The sequence below is a fragment of the Bufo bufo genome, chromosome 3 (genome assembly GCF_905171765.1).
Source record: "Bufo bufo chromosome 3, aBufBuf1.1, whole genome shotgun sequence".
NCBI lineage: Eukaryota > Metazoa > Chordata > Amphibia > Anura > Bufonidae > Bufo > Bufo bufo.
Genome location: NC_053391.1, coordinates 268,887,359 through 268,907,091, shown reverse-complemented (window position 1 = coordinate 268,907,091; position 19,733 = coordinate 268,887,359). Strand labels below are relative to the sequence as shown.

The following is a 19,733-nucleotide window of genomic DNA, read 5'->3' as shown; positions in this document are numbered from 1 at the left end:
GGCCCATAATCCTGGGGCAAGAGGCTGGTAGCCAGGCCCCTCCAAAACCCAGTGGCGAGGTTGGTTTCGCCACATATCTCCCCCTCCCAGGGAAGACTAACCAGATACCTGACCTCACGGTCAGTACCTGAGTTAGTCTGGCAGTCCACCCACAACCCAATACTGGACCTGTTGAATTTTGGGGCCTGGCTCTGTTCTGAATGTCCCCAGCTGTTGAGGGGGCATCTGCTACTCCTTGCTTCCTTGTTGCTCTCTAGCTTGGAGCTGTAGGTACTTGGTGGGCAGAGGCCGACTGCGCTCTGCCCCGATGCCAGCTCTTCCGCTGGGGTAGCCTGTGGGAAGTCTGGCTTTGGAGAAGAGGATAGGGGAGGGCAGAGGCCGACTGCGCTCTGCCCAGATGCCAGCGCTTCCGCTGGGGTAGCCTGTGGAAAGTCAGCCTCTGGAGAAGAGGATAGAGGAGGGCAGAGGCCAACTGCGCTCTGCCCAGATGCCAGCTCTTCCGCTGGGGTAGCCTGTGGGGAGTCAGGCTCTGGATAAGAGGATAGAGGAGGGCAGAGGCTGACTGCGCTCTGCCCAGATGCCAGCTCTTCTGCTGGGGTAGCCTGTGGGATGTCCGGCTCTGGAGAAGAGGATAGGGGAGGGCAGAGGCTGACTGCGCTCTGCCCAGATGCCAGCTTTTCTACTGGGATGTGGTCAGGGAATCCTATCCCCAGGACCTTGTTGCAGATCGGCTGTGGAGAGGAGGAATCGCTTACCTCCTCCTCCTGGCATTCCTGCAGGGTTGGTGGGGGATCTGAACTGGCCATCCAGCATCTCTGTAGGGCCGGTGGAGAGACCTCTGTCCCATCTCCACCTGCCATCGGGAGGTCTTCCCAGAACCAGTCTATGAAGTTCCCTTATTTGGGAGTTGGTAGGGAAGCAGGGGGTATCGCCGGCAAGTCTTCCCAGTTGCAGGAGGGCAGATCTGGCTCTGCTTGTCGAGTAGGTTGGGGATGAATGGAGCTGAGCAGGTGTTAGTAGGTCTGCTCCAGCTCCCACTCCCTTGTTACCAGGTGGGTCATGTCTTTGCTCACCTCCCTTCCGTCAGCATAAACATGCATGCCCATCCGGTAGTCGTAGATATCCCAAAACCTAGACTCCTCCGTGCTGCCAAGATCAATGTCCTCCTCCAAGGCATCCCATAGTAACCCGGGTCCATCAAACTCCTCACCCTCGGGTCTGTCGTGCTCAGCCATCCAGGGGGAATGTTGAATGACATGCCACCTTAGGGCCTGGTAAGCATCCTCTAGCCAAAGCTCCTTACATACCAGGTTCTGGAGCTCTGTTACCCACTCATCCAGGGGCTGCTCTCCCAAGAGACCCATCCGCATCGCCACACGCTTCTGTAGCCGCTGCTCATAACTGGGGAGACTCTCACCTCGCCGCCGCTGGGCATTTTCCAGGGCATCATACCAGACTTCCTTTCTGTCTGCATCCCTGTAGTCTGCGGCTGCCTCCTCCTCCTCGTCATTGAACGCTGTCCGAAGACTAGCCGATTCCATCCTGCTGTAGCCAGGGGCGCTGTACGGATACTAGCGTTGCCCTCAATATACTCCACGAACGGTGTCTCCGAGCTGCTTCTCCTCACACTAGGACGCCATCCCACTGCTTGCCACCAAACGTAACGGACCTCCTAGCACCCCGACTGGGTACCTCCGTTGATAGATGCTCCTTGTGCTTTCCGAGGAATCCAAGCACTCCACTTGACACCGTACGCACTGCAGACCCCACGACCAGCCGAAGCTTGGTTGAGGTCTCACCGTCTCCTACCCACCCTGGACCTACGACAAGGATCCAGTGGGTGAACCTCTCCTAAAACCAGAGAGCAGGAACAGCTCTTAAAAGAGCTAGTAGTTATAGCCAGGGGAGTATAGCAAATCTCCCAGCGTATAGCAATCCCCAGCGTCGATCAGTTACCCAAACATCAGCCTCAACATGATGAAGGATAAAACAGGCACTGACTGTACTTCACGTACAGCCTCTTTTATTCACAAACCAAAAACATAGTACTGCCCACAGGGGTTTGAAATACAACCAATCAATATATTACAACACATCCCCACAAAATCCTCCCCTCTGTCCGTGATAGAATTACCTCACACTGGGTTGATGTAATCACCACAGACAGACGAATACACATGTGGGGACAATGGAACAGACATCACTTACTCAAACATACAATGTCCCACCCTTTACAATACACAGACATTTAACACATTCCCAGACAGCTCAAGTCTGAGTGCATATTATTATGGTGAATGGCACTCAGACAACATGACTACAATAAAATGAGCTAACTGGGTACCCTCACATAACATACAATACAATTACACAGACAGATGGTTCTGTCACACATCTCAAAACCCCACATGTCCCCATATGGCTTGGATCTGAGCGCTCAGATGCCACAAACACAGTCAAATCTCCATGGGGTTTAAGTTTTGCATGGGTTGATGAGAGGGCCCATAATCCTGGGGCAAGAGGCTGGTAGCCAGGCCCCTCCAAAACCCAGTGGCGAGGTTGGTTTCGCCACAATCCCCTTTGGCAAAAATCTGTGTCTTGCATGCAGACTACCAAAGAAGATCCACACAAACAGAAAAATGTAGATGAAAATAGAAAATCACAATATAACTGTAGATAGATCTATTCAGTGAATAAGTCCCCCATATATAGAAAACTGTCTATATCTAGTTTTAAATATTTTTTGAATTTTTTACTCATATTATGTATTTATTGTGTATATATATGTTACCATCTTGATTCGGTAATATGTATTTTTAATAAGAAGTGACAGGAATATGCATTGAAGAGATTAATATATAGAAATCCCTATATTAAAGTTTATAATCTGAGAATAAAATGTTATTTTTGAAAATTAGTAAATGGAATAGACTAGAAATATAAAACTGCAACTATTAAAGAAAAAACCTCATCTTCATGAAAAAACCGCACAGATACCGCAAATAAGTCGCAATACCATAAAATGACACTTAACAATCAGAGCCAGACCGGCTTTTTATTCGAACCCTAGGTCCGAACCAGATTTTGAGAGAGACCAAGAACAGGTATAAAACAAGTGGATCTATAAAGTCGGGGTATACCACTGAGGAAGGGGAAAGAGTCTCCCCGAAACGCGTTTGGTGAAAATTGGAAGAATACCCCGCTCTTTATGAAAGAAAAGTGCACTTTAAAGAAGAAGAACTACTATTTTTTCTATCTCGGAAAAGACCTCTAATACGTCATTTACCTGCGCCTGAAACTACAAGCACTCAGCTCTCACACTAAGTCAGCTGTTGGAAGCAGCTGCGAAACACACGTGGGACGCGACGGACTCCCCAGCCGGGACGCCGGCTTGCAGCACGGAGTAAAGGTCGATTTCCTAGTCCCAGCGAATTTGAAAACCAGGCAAAGGTAAGCCCACACAGTGGATAAAAAGTCAAGAGGCGATAGATCAATAAGATCGAAAAATTGATGAATTATATCTGGCTATTTGTTAAGAACATTTTCCAGCCCTTCTTTGAATGATAATCATATTGCGGATAATATAGAGACTGGATACTCCTTACAAAGACTGCCAATTGGATAGGAGAAGTCATCTGTGCACAGCGCTATTTGTGCATGCATAATAGGATACACAGTTGATACACATAGCGCTACTTGTGCATTCATAATAGGATACACAGTTGATGCACATAGTGCTACTTGTGTATTCATAACAGTCTATTCACTAAGGACAATTAGCGGCGTTTAATACTCATGTGTATGTTTCATTTGGATATAGGACTCAATCATAATGTTTAATGCATTTTTAATGGTATAGAATATAAGATCAGTTTTTTGGCGAAGGCTGCCTATCCAATATAACCTCCTCCCCTCACAATTGTATTGGGATACACTCCAGTGAGGTTCATTTGGATCAGGCGACCTCTGTTCAAAAAAGTATTTTTTATATTTTTTTAGATTTTTATCAATAGTATTTTATTGTTTTACTGCTGTTTTGTTATATGTTTCAATAAATCCTGTCCTATATTTCCATATATGAGTGCCCATCCATATTCTTTTTCACGTTTAATCAATTTTTTGAGGGGTGTCTCAAATTTTGGTTGGTGCACCTACCTTGAGAGAGCAGGGGTGAGCGGATCTCTACAACACTATTTTTATGTATAAATAAAAGTCCGGATATGTATAAAAGGACAAATGACATGGGTGCTATACCAAAGAATATTATAAAGTATTATAATGGAAAGGGTGTAATAAGTAGTCTGAAGTATTCACATATGGAATATTCCTGGGAAATTACATCGTGGATGGTGGTTGTATGAGTATAGTTACAATATAATAAATAATAATTATTAAGGAAAATTAAAGAATAAATATATAAATATATAAAAAAAATATATAGAAATTATATATAAAAAATAATAATTATACGTATATATATATATATATATATATATATATATATATATATATATATATGGATGAAAATACACATTATAGGCACAGTGGCGCTGGTTAAAAAGGGATAAAAACCAATCAAATTTAACAGGTGTCACTGAGCACAGTATCATGGAAGCTAAAATAAATAAAATAAATATATATAAAAAAATATATATATATATATATATATATATATATATATATATATATATAATTTTATTTTTGTAAAATATATTTTTAATATATTTCTATATATTTTTTTATATATTTATATATTTATTCTTTTATTCTTTAATATTCCTTAATAATTATTTATTATATTGTAACTATACTCATACAACCACCATCCACGATGTAATTTCCCAGGAATATTCCATATGTGAATACTTCAGACTACATATTACACCCTTTCCATTATAATACTTTATAATATTCTTTGGTATAGCACCCATGTCATTTGTCCTTTTATACATATCCGGACTTTTATTTATACATATTTGGCTTTCTATTTAATAAAAGGACTCCATGTGAGCCCATCCCTAAATGCCTATAGTCCCTATGGACTCCCCATTCTCCATTCACGTTCGGGTTTCCCTTCCTGACTTCAACTAATGCCTCTGCGTTCCAGCCTGGAACGCACAGACGTCTGCTCCTCCCTGCCCTGCCGAGCGCCCCACCCCTTGGTGCGCTCCATACAGTATCTCCAAACGGCCCCATCTCCGGCTGGCACCTTTCCTTTGACTCCTCCTGCTCATGCGTTCCACTGGTGGAACGCATGGCGCACATCCGCCCGAGACCCCGCCTCCTCACCAGGGTGCTTGCCTTTCATAGTGGAACGCACCAGGAGCGATCTAAGTCTGATAGAGGTTCTCAGGCTACAAGAACCCTGTTAGGCACTTTATAATTCCCTTCTTAACATACTCTGAAATGCATTAAAGCACTATACATAATCGGACCATGTATTTTGGATGACTGGGGGGGATGAGAGGACCGGAGGTGACGCTCCGCCCACTTCCGGTCCCCGCCAAAACTCTTGGTAAATTGTTTTTTGATTGTTTAATTAAGATACCTATATATATTCCTGGCTACATGCACTTTATGTTATGTGTTTTTAACCAACACTGCTCTTGAGAAAGGGGAAGATACCCCAAAACGCGTTGAGCTTTTATCCATTTATGCAATAAAAAACTCTCCATTTGGAACCCTGACTACCATCCTATGGGACGTGGACGAAAGTTTATACTACCTGACAAGCGATCTCGGCGGGGGAGGAGCAGGTATAGGTGTATTTGCTTATCCTATATCTCCCTCCCTGGTGAAGTAAGCCGCCTTCCGTTTCTTTCTCATATAATTCTTTTAACATTATTTATTACTATCTATATTATTTATTATCTTTTAAATACCCATACAGTGATACATGTGTCGCCATATATCGATACTGTGAAATAGAACCAAAATAACAAAATATAAAGAGACACAGTGATATATAGGCTTACCATATCCTGAGACTGCGAAATAGAACTGCTAACTATATAGACACAGTGATATATATGCCTTTGCAATATATCGATACTGTGAAGCAGAAGCACAAATCCAACTAGCAAAGTAGTAACCCTCCATAGACTTACTACACCGCCCTCATCTGATTTTTCTTCACCTTGGCGCCCCTGTGCCACTGCCCACTATCCTCCCCGGTCCACTATCCTTGGGCAAGCCCCACAGCACTTTTTAAAATTTTATCTTTATATTATCTTGCACTGCACTGACGTACACTGCTTTAGGGTGCTGCCTCGGTGAATACCCACCAAACCACCTACATCCCATCCCTAACATTCCGTCACTTCTAAATAGTCCGCTTGGCACTCCAGAGAATACTTTCCCTCCTTCCCTTTTTACTGCGTTTAATCCCCCTTCTTTTTTTCTCTTCTTCTTCAACGCATTATACAGCCGACACTGGCCATTTATGGAGCTAAAAAAGTTGCAAATATCACTTTAGTAGGAGGGTGGAATAGAAAAACTGGAGTAGCGTTTCTAGACATAAGTGCTAGGGCTCATGCACATGAATGTATTTTTTTTCAGTTTCTATTGTTTTCTTTTTTTACATTTTTTTTGGGGGGCGCACAAAACCTGGAAATGACACAGTGTGCATTCAGTGTTTGTATGTCCACATGGCCATTCCGAAAAAAATAGAACATGTCCCATTATTGTCCGCATTATTGTTCTATTATGGAATGCACACCGTCGGTATCTGTGTTTTGTGCAAAACATCCAACAGTCATGTGCATGAGTTTTAAGCATAAGAAAAATTTATCAAACATGTGACATTTGATAAATGTGGCATGAAGTAAAACCAACACAGACTCATGCAAAACTTACTTCAAAAATTCCCCTCATGATAAATTACCCCCTCAGTGTTGTTATTTAGATGTTACTTACGTCATTGCTTTTAGTACCTGGGCCACATTCTGTACAAGCTTCTTCTCCAAAAAATAAATGTGATGGCAGATAAGTATTCAGTGGGCAAGAAATACAGCGGCTTGTCTTTTTGTCTATGTAATGACCAGAAGGACAAGAGATACACTGAGAGTCCTTGGCAAGAGCACATGGTTGACACCAAGATGCAACCCCATTCTTTGTATTGGTGATATTAATTGAATAGATTTTCGCCACGTCTGCTGTGTATTTGCGGCCCTGGTTGGAAAAACAGTAAATGGTTTAACTCAAGGTCATCCAAACAGTTGTTTGGTGTAGAAACACATCAACTAAGTTCTTAAAGTTTGCAATTTTGAGATAAGCTCTTGTAAAGGACAAAGATCTGTAGCATTTTTAAATAAGTCAAGAGAAACAAAAGCTGGAGATGGTTTAGTGGATCATACATTACAATGGACTACCCTTACCGTTATTCTGCTTTTTGGAGAAGACCTCCCACCCGCTGGGCAGGAAACCTGTGAAGATAAAAGTGGGATACGCCTCTCCACAACTCATTTCTGTCCAGAATTCTAGCCAGAGGTTTATGTTGTTGAAGCAGTTTTGTCTGCCTCCATTTATATGTGTTTAACAAAAATATTGCAATGTCTGAAGCTTGGAAAAGAGGAGATTACACATAAAACACCTTGTCTCTCCTTTCTTTCAAGGTAAAAATAGGCTGGTGTGGATGATATAATTTTAGTATATAATGATATAATGATGATATAATTTAGTTGTGTTTATATAATAAAAACAGGGTGGGTAAGTCATCACTAAGAGGTGTATATCCAGTCTCTGATGTCTTATAATGCCTCTAATTTATGTGTAGCACCCTCCACCCTTCAGACATGGCTTGTATAACTGAACAGATACACTGACTACAAGACATTTAAGTCTCTGTTTAGACACAGAACAATCCTTTGGATTCCGAAATATGACAGAACCGCAAAGGCCCATAACCTGAACCAGTGGGTGGGGTTGGTTGCCTGTCAGTTCAATTCAACAATTCACTAGGACCTCAGGGTGCGCCGGATATTAATTCTGAGTCCTCCTATAATGAAGTCTGGATTCACATGGATGGCTCCAAACCTCACGTAGGATTAATAATTCAGTCACTAGTCATGCACTTTTCACACTTCTAGACGAGCATAAAACAATCCCCTTTATCCATAGGGAAGTCCCTATCCAAGCACTGGATGGTTTTATACACCATCTTTTCACTGGTTCCCTGGACTGAGTGCAATGGGGCCCCAAGTAACTGCCAGGGTCACCTCCAGAGACACTTCCTTCAAGACAGTCTGCCTGCTCAGAGTTTAGTCTTAATGGTACTAGGTATCTATAACTACTAAAGACCATTTTCTTCTTATCTCAATCGCTCACAACTCTCATAGGCGTATAAACAATTAAGAAGCCCAAGTAGTGGAAAAGTAGAATATTAGCATCAAAAATATACCGAGGTGTGAGCGGGAATCATACGCTCACACCTCAGTATATTTTTGCTTCTTGAAGGAAGTGTCTCTGGAGGTGACCCTAGCAGTTACTTGGGGCCCCATTGCACTCAGTCCAGGGAACCAGTGAAAAGATGGTGTATAAAACCATCCAGTGCTTGGATAGGGACTTCCCTATGGATAAAGGGGATTGTTTTATGCTCGTCTAGAAGTGTGAAAAGTGCATGACTAGTGACTGAATTATTAATCCTACGTGAGGTTTGGAGCCATCCATGTGAATCCAGACTTCATTATAGGAGGACTCAGAATTAATATCCGGCGCACCCTGAGGTCCTAGTGAATTGTTGAATTGAACTGACAGGCAACCAACCCCACCCACTGGTTCAGGTTATGGGCCTTTGCGGTTCTGTCATATTTCGGAAGCCAAAGGATTGTTCTGTGTCTAAACAGAGACTTAAATGTCTTGTAGTCAGTGTATCTGTTCAGTTATACAAGCCATGTCTGAAGGGTGGAGGGTGCTACACATAAATTAGAGGCATTATAAGACATCAGAGACTGGATATACACCTCTTAGTGATGACTTACCCACCCTGTTTTTAGACTGAACTGTCATGTTACACCCTATCTGCACAGAGGGGTATTATTGATGGATGTTTAATAAGGGAGATTTTGTTTACACTGTTGGACAGAAGGAATCGATGAGCTGGTGCATTGTCATCCATGTAGATGAAATTAGGCCTGTGTTGTTCATACAGAGGCACAATGACTGGATTAATGATGTTATTCAAGTGGTATGGGCTTGTCATTGTACCATTCATGAAATGTAGGGCAGTTCTGTTGACTAGATACACCTGCTCACACGGTAACACTACCACCAAAGGCTCATCTGGTAACAACTGTGGCTGATGCATAGCGTTCTCCTTCACATCTCCAACATTCTTGTTGGTTATCATTTCTCCTCAGTGTGAATTGATATTCATTAGTGAACAGCACTGAGGCCCACTGGTCCCTCGTCCAGCGTAGATGCTACCTAGCCCATAAAAAATTATGACGTCTCTGCCTGGTGGTGTGGTCAGGTACCCTTGCAGGTCGTCAAGCACGCAGACCATGCTGATGTAAATGGTTTCAAATGGTCTGATGTGACACTTGGGTGCCTATCACCTTCTTTAAGTGTGCCTTGAGTTCATCATTTAGTGTGGCATTAATCATTCAGTTCTGCAGGGCATTGTTCATATTGAAGCGGTCATCATTGTGGGATGTAGCCAAGGGACATCCACTTCTATGCATTTCTGTGACTCTTCCACTCTCTGTATCTCTGTTGCAGCCTGCTGATGACACTCTGTGACACTCTTAGCTCAGTGGCCACTTCCATCTTAGAAAATCTTGCTTGAAGCCTCACCATGGCGATGCACTGTTCATCAATTGTTAGGTGTTGTCTTAGTCTCATGATGTCAAAATGTGAACAGCATAATAAGGAGGACTGTTTAAATACCAATTCTAATTGAACCAGAAAATTTATTGGGCGATTCATGGATCAAAAACCTGTTGTGAATTTTGCCATTAAGCTCCTTGTTAAGAACAGCAAGTTGTGCAAAAAGTACTGAAACATTGAAGATACATGTGCATTCAAAAGTTTAGAGAAGGTCACATTAAGTTCACCTGTGAAGGTTAGAGTGCATTTTAGGTCCATCCTGAAATTTCACCCACAATCCAAACATCCCTAACTTTTTGTGAGTTGTGTGTGTGTGCATCTATCTATATATATATACACACATACACATATATATATACAAACCGGATTCCAAAAAAGTTGGGACACTAAACAAATTGTGAATAAAAACTGAATGCAATGATGTGGAGATGGCAAATGTCAAGATTTTATTTGTAATAGAACGTAGATGACAGATCAAACGTTTAATCCGAGTAAATGTATCATTTTAAAGGAAAAATACGTTGATTCCAATTTTCACGGTGTCAACAAATCCCAAAAAAGTTGGGACAAGTAGCAATAAGAGGCTGGAAAAAGTAAATTTGAGCATAACGAAGAGCTGGAAGACCAATTAACACTAATTAGGTCAATTGGCAACATGATTGGGTATAAAAAGAGCTTCTCAGAGTGGCAGTGTCTCTCAGAAGCCAAGATGGGTAGAGGATCACCAATTCCCACAATGTTGCGCAGAAAGATAGTGGAGCAATATCAGAAAGGTGTTACCCAGCGAAAAATTGCAAAGACTTTGCATCTATCATCATCAACTGTGCATAACATCATCCGAAGATTCAGAGAATCTGGAACAATCTCTGTGCGTAAGGGTCAAGGCCGTAAAACCATGATCTCCGGGCCCTTAAACGACACTGCACCACACACAGGAATGCTACTGTAAAGGAAATCACAGAATGGGCTCAGGAATACTTCCAGAAACCATTGTCAGTGAACACAATCCACCGTGCCATCCGCCGTTGCCAGCTGAAACTCTACAGTGCAAAGAAGAAGCCATTTCTAAGCAAGATCCACAAGCTCAGGCGTTTTCACTGGGCCAGGGATCATTTAAAATGGAGTGTGGAAAATGGAAGACTGTTCTGTGGTCAGACGAGTCACGATTCAAAGTTCTTTTTGGAAATCTGGGACGCCATGTCATCCGGACCAAAGAGGACAAGGACAACCCAAGTTGTTATCAACGCTCAGTTCAGAAGCCTGCATCTCTAATGGTATGGGGTTGCATGAGTGCGTGTGGCATGGGCAGCTTGCATGCCTGGAAAGGCACCATCAATGCAGAAAAATATATTCAGGTTCTAGAACAACATATGCTCCCATCCAGACGTCATCTCTTTCAGGGAAGACCCTGCATTTTTCAACAAGATAATGCCAGACCACATTCTGCATCAATCACAACATCATGGCTGCGTAGGAGAAGGATCCAGGTACTGAAATGGCCAGTCTGCAGTCCAGATCTTTCACCTATAGAGAACATTTGGCGCATCATAAAGAGGAAGGTGCAACAAAGAAGGCCCAAGACGATTGAACAGTTAGAGGCCTGTATTAGACAAGAATGGGAGAGCATTCCTATTTCTAAACTTGAGAAACTGGTCTGCTCGGTCCCCAGACGTCTATTGAGTGTTGTAAGAAGAAGGGGAGATGCCACACAGTGGTGAAAATGGCCTTTTCCCAACTTTTTGGGGATTTGTTGACACCATGAAATTCTGATTCAACATATTTTTCCCTTAAAATGGTACATTTTCTCAGTTTAAACTTTTGTTCCGTGATTTATGTTCTATTCTGAATAAAATATTAGAAGTTGGCACCTCCACATCATTGCATTCAGTTTTTATTCACGATTTGTATAGTGTCCCAACTTTTTTGGAATCCGGTTTGTATATATTAGCAGAAGCACAGGTATATTTAATCTATTTCATTTAATGTTTGTGTGTGTCGTTAAAAGATATCGACAGTATTTACTATAACAGTGACATCTACAGTACCCCGCCCCTTTAACAGTGACCCCACAGCAGCCTGCCCTCTTAACAGTAACATCCACAGCGCCCTCCCCTTTAACAGTGACCTCCACAGCGGCCGCCCCTTTATTAGTGACCTCCACAGTACCCCGTCTCGTTAACAGTGATTTCCATAATAACCCGTCCCCTTAACAGTGACCTTAGCTGTGGAAGTCATAGTTAAAGGGACGGTGTCACGGCTGTATGTGAGCAACAATAGTAATACACAGTACAGAGCTACTGACTGGACCCAGAACTAGGGAGGATAACGGGTGACCCCTGTCCGACCCTCAACGCTCTCCCTATTCTGCTAAAGCACATGCCCGGATCCAAATGGCGGAAAGAGGCATGCCCACGTGCCTAAGACTAATGACCACTGTAACCCCTACAATAGTGGAAGGGGCACGGCCACCAGTGCCCTACTCAGTATATGGAGGGAACCGTGGCCACCTCAGATCCAGTCAGAAAATAAACAGGAACACAACAATGTCTGCAGACTTAGCTGACGGTGTTGCAGCCGCAGAGAAGACGGATCCAAGGACAGGCTGGCAATATCCGGAGTGCTTGCTGCAGCAGAACACAGGTCCAGTGAACTGATAGCTACAAGTGAAGAAACTAAAGCAAGAGCTACAACTGAAGTGAGAACTATAATCCACATCCTATCATAGGAGGAGGGGTGATATAAAGGGAGGGAAATCAGACACATGAAGAACAGCTGTGGTGAAAGAAACCAAAAGTAAACAGAGTAGTGAGAACTCCTCCCAGCTCTAGTAGTGACATCATCACAGGGGTGGAGAAACAGAGCTGTGAGAACGTCCCAAAGCTCTGGTAGTGACAGTACCCCCCCCTCTTCGGGTGGACTCCGGACACCCAGGACCCACCTTCTCAGGATGAGCCCTATGAAATGCCCTGATGAGGCGAGTGGCTTTAATGTCCGACACCAGAACCCACATCCTCTCCTCAGGACCATAACCCTTCCAATGAACGAGGTACTGAAGAGAATCGCGGACAATGCGAGAGTCCACAATTCTGGAAACCTCAAACTCCAGATTGCCATCAACCAAAATCGGAGGAGGAGGCAAAGAGGAGGGTACCGTGGGCTGGACATATGGTTTTAAGAGAGATCTGTGAAATACATTATGTATCTTCCAAACCCGTGGAAGATCAAGACGGAAGGCAACAGGATTGATGACTGACAAGATTTTATAAGGCCCAATAAACTTGGGACCCAATTTCCAGGAGGGAACCTTCAACTTAATGTTTCTAGTAGACAACCACACCAGATCACCCACATTCAGGTCCGGACCAGGCACACGTCTCTTATCAGCCACACGCCTATACCTCTCACTCATCTTTTTAAGGTTACTCTGAATCTTTTGCCAAATGGTAGACAAAGACGAGGAAAATCTCTCCTCCTCAGGTAAACCAGAAAGAGCCCCTCCCGAGAAAGTCCCAAACTGCGGATGGAACCCATATGCACCAAAGAATGGTGACTTATCAGAAGATTCCTGACGACGGTTGTTCAGAGCAAACTCAGCAAGAGGGAGAAATGAACACCAATCCTCCTGGTTCTCTGCCACAAAACAGCGCAAATATGTCTCCAGATTCTGATTGAGGCGCTCAGTCTGACCATTCGACTGCGGATGAAAAGCAGAAGAGAAGGACAGCCGAACCCCCAGGCGAGAACAGAAAGCCTTCCAGAACCTGGACACAAACTGCGTGCCTCTATCGGAAACAATATCAGAGGGAATGCCGTGCAATTTAACAATATGGTCGACAAAAGCTTGCGCCAACGTTTTAGCATTGGGTAAACCAGGGAAAGGTACGAAATGAGCCATCTTGCTAAAACGGTCCACCACCACCAGGATCACCGACTTCCCCGAGGAACGAGGAAGATCCGTGATAAAGTCCATGGACAGGTGTGTCCAAGGACGGGAAGGAATGGGTAACGGGAGAAGGGAACCTGAAGGCCGTGAACGAGGGACCTTAGCGCGAGCGCACGTCTCACAAGCAGCCACAAAACCCTCCACCGACTAACGAAGAGCCGGCCACCAAAATCTCCGAGCAATGAGATCTACCGTGGCTCTACTCCCGGGGTGACCAGCAAGAACCGTATCATGATGCTCCTTAAAGAGTTTGTGACGTAGCTCAGGAGGCACGAACAACTTCCCAGAAGGACAACGGGCAGGTGTCTCAGTCTGGGCAGCCTGAACCTCGGCCTCCAAATCGGAATATAGAGCAGAAACAACTACCCCCTCCGCCAAAATGGGACCCGGGTCCTCGGAGTTTCCTCCTCCCGGAAAACAGCGAGAGAGAGCATCAGCCTTCACATTTTTTATCCCAGGTCGGAATGTAACAACAAAATTGAATCTGGAGAAGAACAGAGACCATCTGGCCTGTCTCGGATTCATACGCCTGGCCGACTCCAAGTATGCCAGATTCTTATGGTCGGTAAAAACGGTGATAGGGTGCCTGGCCCCCTCCAACCAATGGCGCCATTCCTCGAAAGCCAACTTGATGGCCAACAACTCCCTATCTCCCACATCATAGTTTCTCTCTGCCGGGGAGAGTTTTTTAGAGAAAAAGGCACAGGGTCGCCACTTGGCAGGGGAAGGGCCCTGGGACAAAACCGCACCCACACCCACCTCGGAAGCATCCACCTCAACAATAAAATGTAAGGAAACATCGGGATGCACCAAGACGGGAGCAGACGCAAAATTCTCTTTAATCTTAGAAAAGGCTGTAAGCGCCTCCTCCGACCAAGAGGAAAAATCCGCCCCCTTTTTTGTCATGTCAGTGAGGGGTTTGACAACAGAGGAATAATTCAAAATGAATTTTCTGTAATAGTTCGCAAAACCCAGAAAGCGCATCAATGCCTTCGGATTCTCAGGAAGCTCCCACTCAAGTACAGCACGGACCTTCTCCGGATCCATGCGAAAACCAGAAGCAGAGAGGAGAAAACCCAGAAATTGAATTTCCGATACCATAAAAAGACATTTCTCCAGCTTGGCGTACAATTTATTTTCCCGCAGAATCTGCAGAACCTGAAAAAGATGATCCTGATGGGTCTGAACATCAGGGGAAAAAATCAAAATATCATCAAGATACACCAATACAAATTTCCCCATTAAATGATAGAAAATACTATTAACAAAATGCTGAAAGACGGCCGGAGCATTCATCAGGCCGAAAGGCATAACGAGATTCTCGAAATGCCCGTCAGGGGTATTAAAGGCCGTTTTCCATTCATCCCCCTCTCTGACCCTGACCAGGTTGTACGCGCCTCTCAAATCCAATTTGGAAAACACCTTGGCCCCAACAATTTGATTGAAGAGGTCCGGGATCAGAGGAAGGGGATAGGGATCGCGAATCGTGATACGGTTCAGCTCCCTAAAATCTAGGCAAGGTCTCAGAGAGCCATCTTTCTTTTTAACAAAAAAAAAACCCGCGGCCACAGGTGACTTTGAGGGACGAATATGCCCCTTTTCGAGACTCTCGGAGATGTAAGTTCGCATAGCGATTCTTTCGGGTTGTGAGAGATTGTAGAGGCGTGCTTTTGGCAGCTTGGCGCCGGGAATGAGGTTAATGGGACAGTCAAACTCCCGGTGAGGAGGTAGCTCCTGAACACCGCTCTCGGAAAACACGTCCGAGAAATCAGAGAGAAATGATGGCACCGTTTTAGTAGACACCTCTGCAAAAGTCGCTGTGAGACAATTCTCTCTACAAAAATCACTCCACTCATTTATTTGCCTTCCTTGCCAATCAATAGTGGGGTTATGTCTAGTGAGCCAGGGTAACCCCAAAACTAGAGGAGAGGGCAATCCGTTAAGGACAAAACAAGATATATCCTCCACATGAGTGTCACCTACAGCTAGCCGGATATTGTGAACAATGCCCTTCAGAGATCTCTGTGAGAGTGGAGCAGAGTCAATAGCAAAAACAGGTATATCTTTATCTAATGTGCAAACCTGAAAACCATGCATGGCTACAAATTGAGTGTCAATAAGAATGACGGCCGCTCCACTATCGACAAAAATCTCACAAGAAATGACTTTGCTCTTTAGCGCCACCCTGGCAGACAGGAGAAAACGGGAACTGCAGGTCAGAGGAAAAGCATCAAATCCTACATCAACTTTGCCCAAAGTAGCAGATGAAGCAGAACCTGATGATTTACCTTTTGAGATTTTTCTCTTATTATCGCTCTTAGTACGGTTCAAGAATCTCCTAGACGGACAAACATTTGCCAAATGACCTATGCCCCCACAACAAAAACAGACCATACTCTGAGGACTAAATCCTCTTTTATCAGGGGCAAGTCGAGCTAGCTGCATGGGCTCCTCCTCAGAGGGGAGCGAGACAGGATGAGGCCCCTGCACACTGAATGAGTCCGCACCACTGCCCCTAGACTGACAATGGCTGGACAGAGAGGTCTCGTTTCTTTCTCTTAGACGCCTGTCAAGGCGTACCGCCAATGACATGGCAGACTCTAAGGACGTTGGTCTCTCATGGAAAGCAAACGCATCTTTTAATCTCTCCGAGAGACCATGACAGAACTGACTCCGGAGTGCAGCATCATTCCAACCCGAATCAGCTACCCATCTCCGAAATTCAGAACAATAAAGCTCCGCAGACCGTTTGTTCTGGCATAAAACACGTAGGTTAGATTCGGCCAGAGCAACACGATCCGGGTCATCATAAATCTGCCCCAGGACCACAAAAAATCCCTCCACGGATCGAAGGGAGGGATCCCCTGATGGCAGCGAAAAAGCCCAAGTCTGAGCATTACCCCTGAGCAGGGAAATGACAATCCTCACCCTCTGCTCCTGATTACCAGAAGAGTGAGGACACAAGCAAAAATGGAGTTTGCATGCCTCTCTGAAACGAACAAAATTCTCACTGCCCCCGGAGAACGTCTCCGGAAGTGAGACCTTTGGCTCGCAACAGACTTTATGAGCCGGAGCAGGGCCCAATGCTTGAAGCTGAGTCATAGATTGACGGAGATCCGCTACCTCCAAAGAAAGACCCTGCATGCGGTCAACCAGGTCAGAAAGCGGATCCATGTCAAAAAAGGACGGTTTTGGTGGATTATAATGTCACGGCTGTATGTGAGCAACAATAGTAATACACAGTACAGAGCTACTGACTGGACCCAGAACTAGGGAGGATAACGGGTGACCCCTGTCCGACCCTCAACGCTCTCCCTATTCTGCTAAAGCACATGCCCGGATCCAAATGGCGGAAAGAGGCATGCCCACGTGCCTAAGACTAATGACCACTGTAACCCCTACAATAGTGGAAGGGGCACGGCCACCAGTGCCCTACTCAGTATATGGAGGGAACCGTGGCCACCTCAGATCCAGTCAGAAAATAAACAGGAACACAACAATGTCTGCAGACTTAGCTGACGGTGTTGCAGCCGCAGAGAAGACGGCTCCAAGGACAGGCTGGCAATATCCGGAGTGCTTGCTGCAGCAGAACACAGGTCCAGTGAACTGATAGCTACAAGTGAAGAAACTAAAGCAAGAGCTACAACTGAAGTGAGAACTATAATCCACATCCTATCATAGGAGGAGGGGTGATATAAAGGGAGGGAAATCAGACACATGAAGAACAGCTGTGGTGAAAGAAACCAAAAGTAAACAGAGTAGTGAGAACTCCTCCCAGCTCTAGTAGTGACATCATCACAGGGGTGGAGAAACAGAGCTGTGAGAACGTCCCAAAGCTCTGGTAGTGACAGACGGTCCGCTATGGAGGTCATTGTTAAGCGGCAGATTGCTGTAGAGGCCACTGTTAAAGGGGCGGCCACTGTGGAGGTCATTGTTAAGGGGGCGGACGCTGTGGAGGTCACTGTTAAGGGGGCAGAATGCTATGGAGGTCACTGTTAAAGGGGCGGGTGCTGTGGAAGTCACTGTTAAGGGGGCAGGGAACAGTGGAGGTCACAGTTAAGGGGACAGTCCGCTACGGAGGTCAGTGTTTTAAGGGGCGGGTGCTGTATAGGTCACTGTTAAGGGGGCAGAGTACTGTGGAGGTCACATTTTGAGGGGAACAGAACTCTGTGGAGGTCACTGTTAAAGGGGTGGGTAATTGTGGAAATCACTGTTAATGAGGGCGGCCACTGTGGAGGTCACTGTTAAAGGGGAGGGCGCTGTGGAGGTCACTGTTAAAGGGGTGGGGTACTGTAGATGTCACTGTTATAGTGGATACTGTTTATCTTTTAACAACACACACATACATAAATGAAATAGATGTAAAATACCCGTGCGAAGCCGGGTCCTTCTGCTAGTATATATATATATATATATATATATATATACACATAGACACATACATACATACAGTCAGGTCCATAAATATTGGGACATCAACACAATTCTAAAATTTTTGGCAGCATATACACCACCACAATGGAAGCCAGCTTGTATTTTAGGTAGGTGACTTTCCCAGTTGGTCTGTGGATAACGATATCGTCCAGGTACACCGAAGCGTACAGACGATGTGGACGCAGTGCAATGTCCATTAGCCTTTGAAACGTGGCGGAAGCGCCATGTAGACCAAAGGGTAATACCTTGTACTGATACAGCCCCTCTGGCGTGATGAAAGCCATTTTTTCCTTGGCAGCCTCCGTCAAGGGTACTGGCCAGTACCCTTTGGTGAGGTCCAACACAGAAAAATAGCGGGCTTGGCCCAAATTCTCAATAAGCTCATCCAATCTGGGCATGGGATATGCGTTAAACTTGGACACCTCATTCCGTTTGCGGAAGTCATTACAGAACCGCAATGTCCCGTCCGGCTTGGGTATTAAGACTATTGGACTGCCCCAATCACTTTTTGACTCCTTGATGACACCTAGCTGGAGCATTAGCTGTACTTCCTCCGCGATGGCTTGTCGCCGAGCCTCGGGTACCCAGTATGGTTTTAACCTGGCTTTTGCCTGAGGCTCAGTGATAATGTCATGTTGGACTATGGAAGTGCATCCAGGGAGGTCTGAGAAACCATCCATGTTCTGACTAATGAACTCCCTGGCTTCTTGAGCCTGTTTAGAGGAGAGGCTGTCAGCAATTTTCACTGTGGCCAGCCTCTTCCCTTGCTTCAGACAGAGGGGCCGAAACCGCTTCCCCTAGGAACCCTGGTCGTGGGCTGTCTTCTGTAGAGGTTTCCCTATCTTTCCAGGGTTTGAGCAGATTTACATGGTACACCTGCTCCGGCTTTAGCCTCCCTGGCTGGTGTACCTTGTAATCTACCTCTTCAATTTTTTCAAGCACTTCGTAGGGTCCCTGACACCTAGCTAGGAATTTACTGTCTACGGTTGGTACCAGAACCAATACCCGATCCCCCAGGTTAAAGGTCCAGGCCCAAGCCTGCCGATTATAGATCCTACTCTGGGCTCGCTGCGCTGCCTCCATATGCTCCCTAACCAGAGGTAAAACTGTTTCCATCCGTCCTTGCATCTGGGTGACGTACTCAAGAAACACTTCTGTGCGGTGTGGGTTGTTGTTCCCACGCCTCTTTGGCCACGTCCAACAGACCGTGAGGGTGTCTGCCATATAGCAGTTCGAAGGGCGAGAACCTCTCGCACTGCGAACATGAGATAGGGCAGAAGAAGGTCCCAGTCCCTCCCATCCTTAGAGACCACTCTTTTTAACATATTTTTTATGTTTGATTAAACCTCTCTTCCAGGCCATCTGTTTGCGGATGATACATAGACGTCCGTAGCCGTTTTATGTGGAGCAACTTACAGAGTTCCCTCATGACCTTGGACATAAATGGGGTCCCTTGCTCAGTCAGAACCTTCTTAGGCAGACCCACGCGAGAAAACATCTCCATTAACTCCTTAGCTATGAGTTTGGCTGA

General features: G+C 45.1%; 1 protein-coding gene across 1 annotated transcript in view; it reads right to left on the bottom strand.

Annotated features, from left to right (window-relative positions):
- Positions 1 to 19,733, bottom strand: part of ELAPOR1 (endosome-lysosome associated apoptosis and autophagy regulator 1) — an 810,939-nt gene that overhangs the window by 343,551 nt on the left and 447,655 nt on the right. The window contains exon 14 of the mRNA XM_040422210.1: positions 6,916 to 7,170. Within this exon, the coding sequence (XP_040278144.1) occupies positions 6,916 to 7,170 (255 nt within the window). The remainder of the gene's footprint in view (positions 1 to 6,915; positions 7,171 to 19,733) is intronic.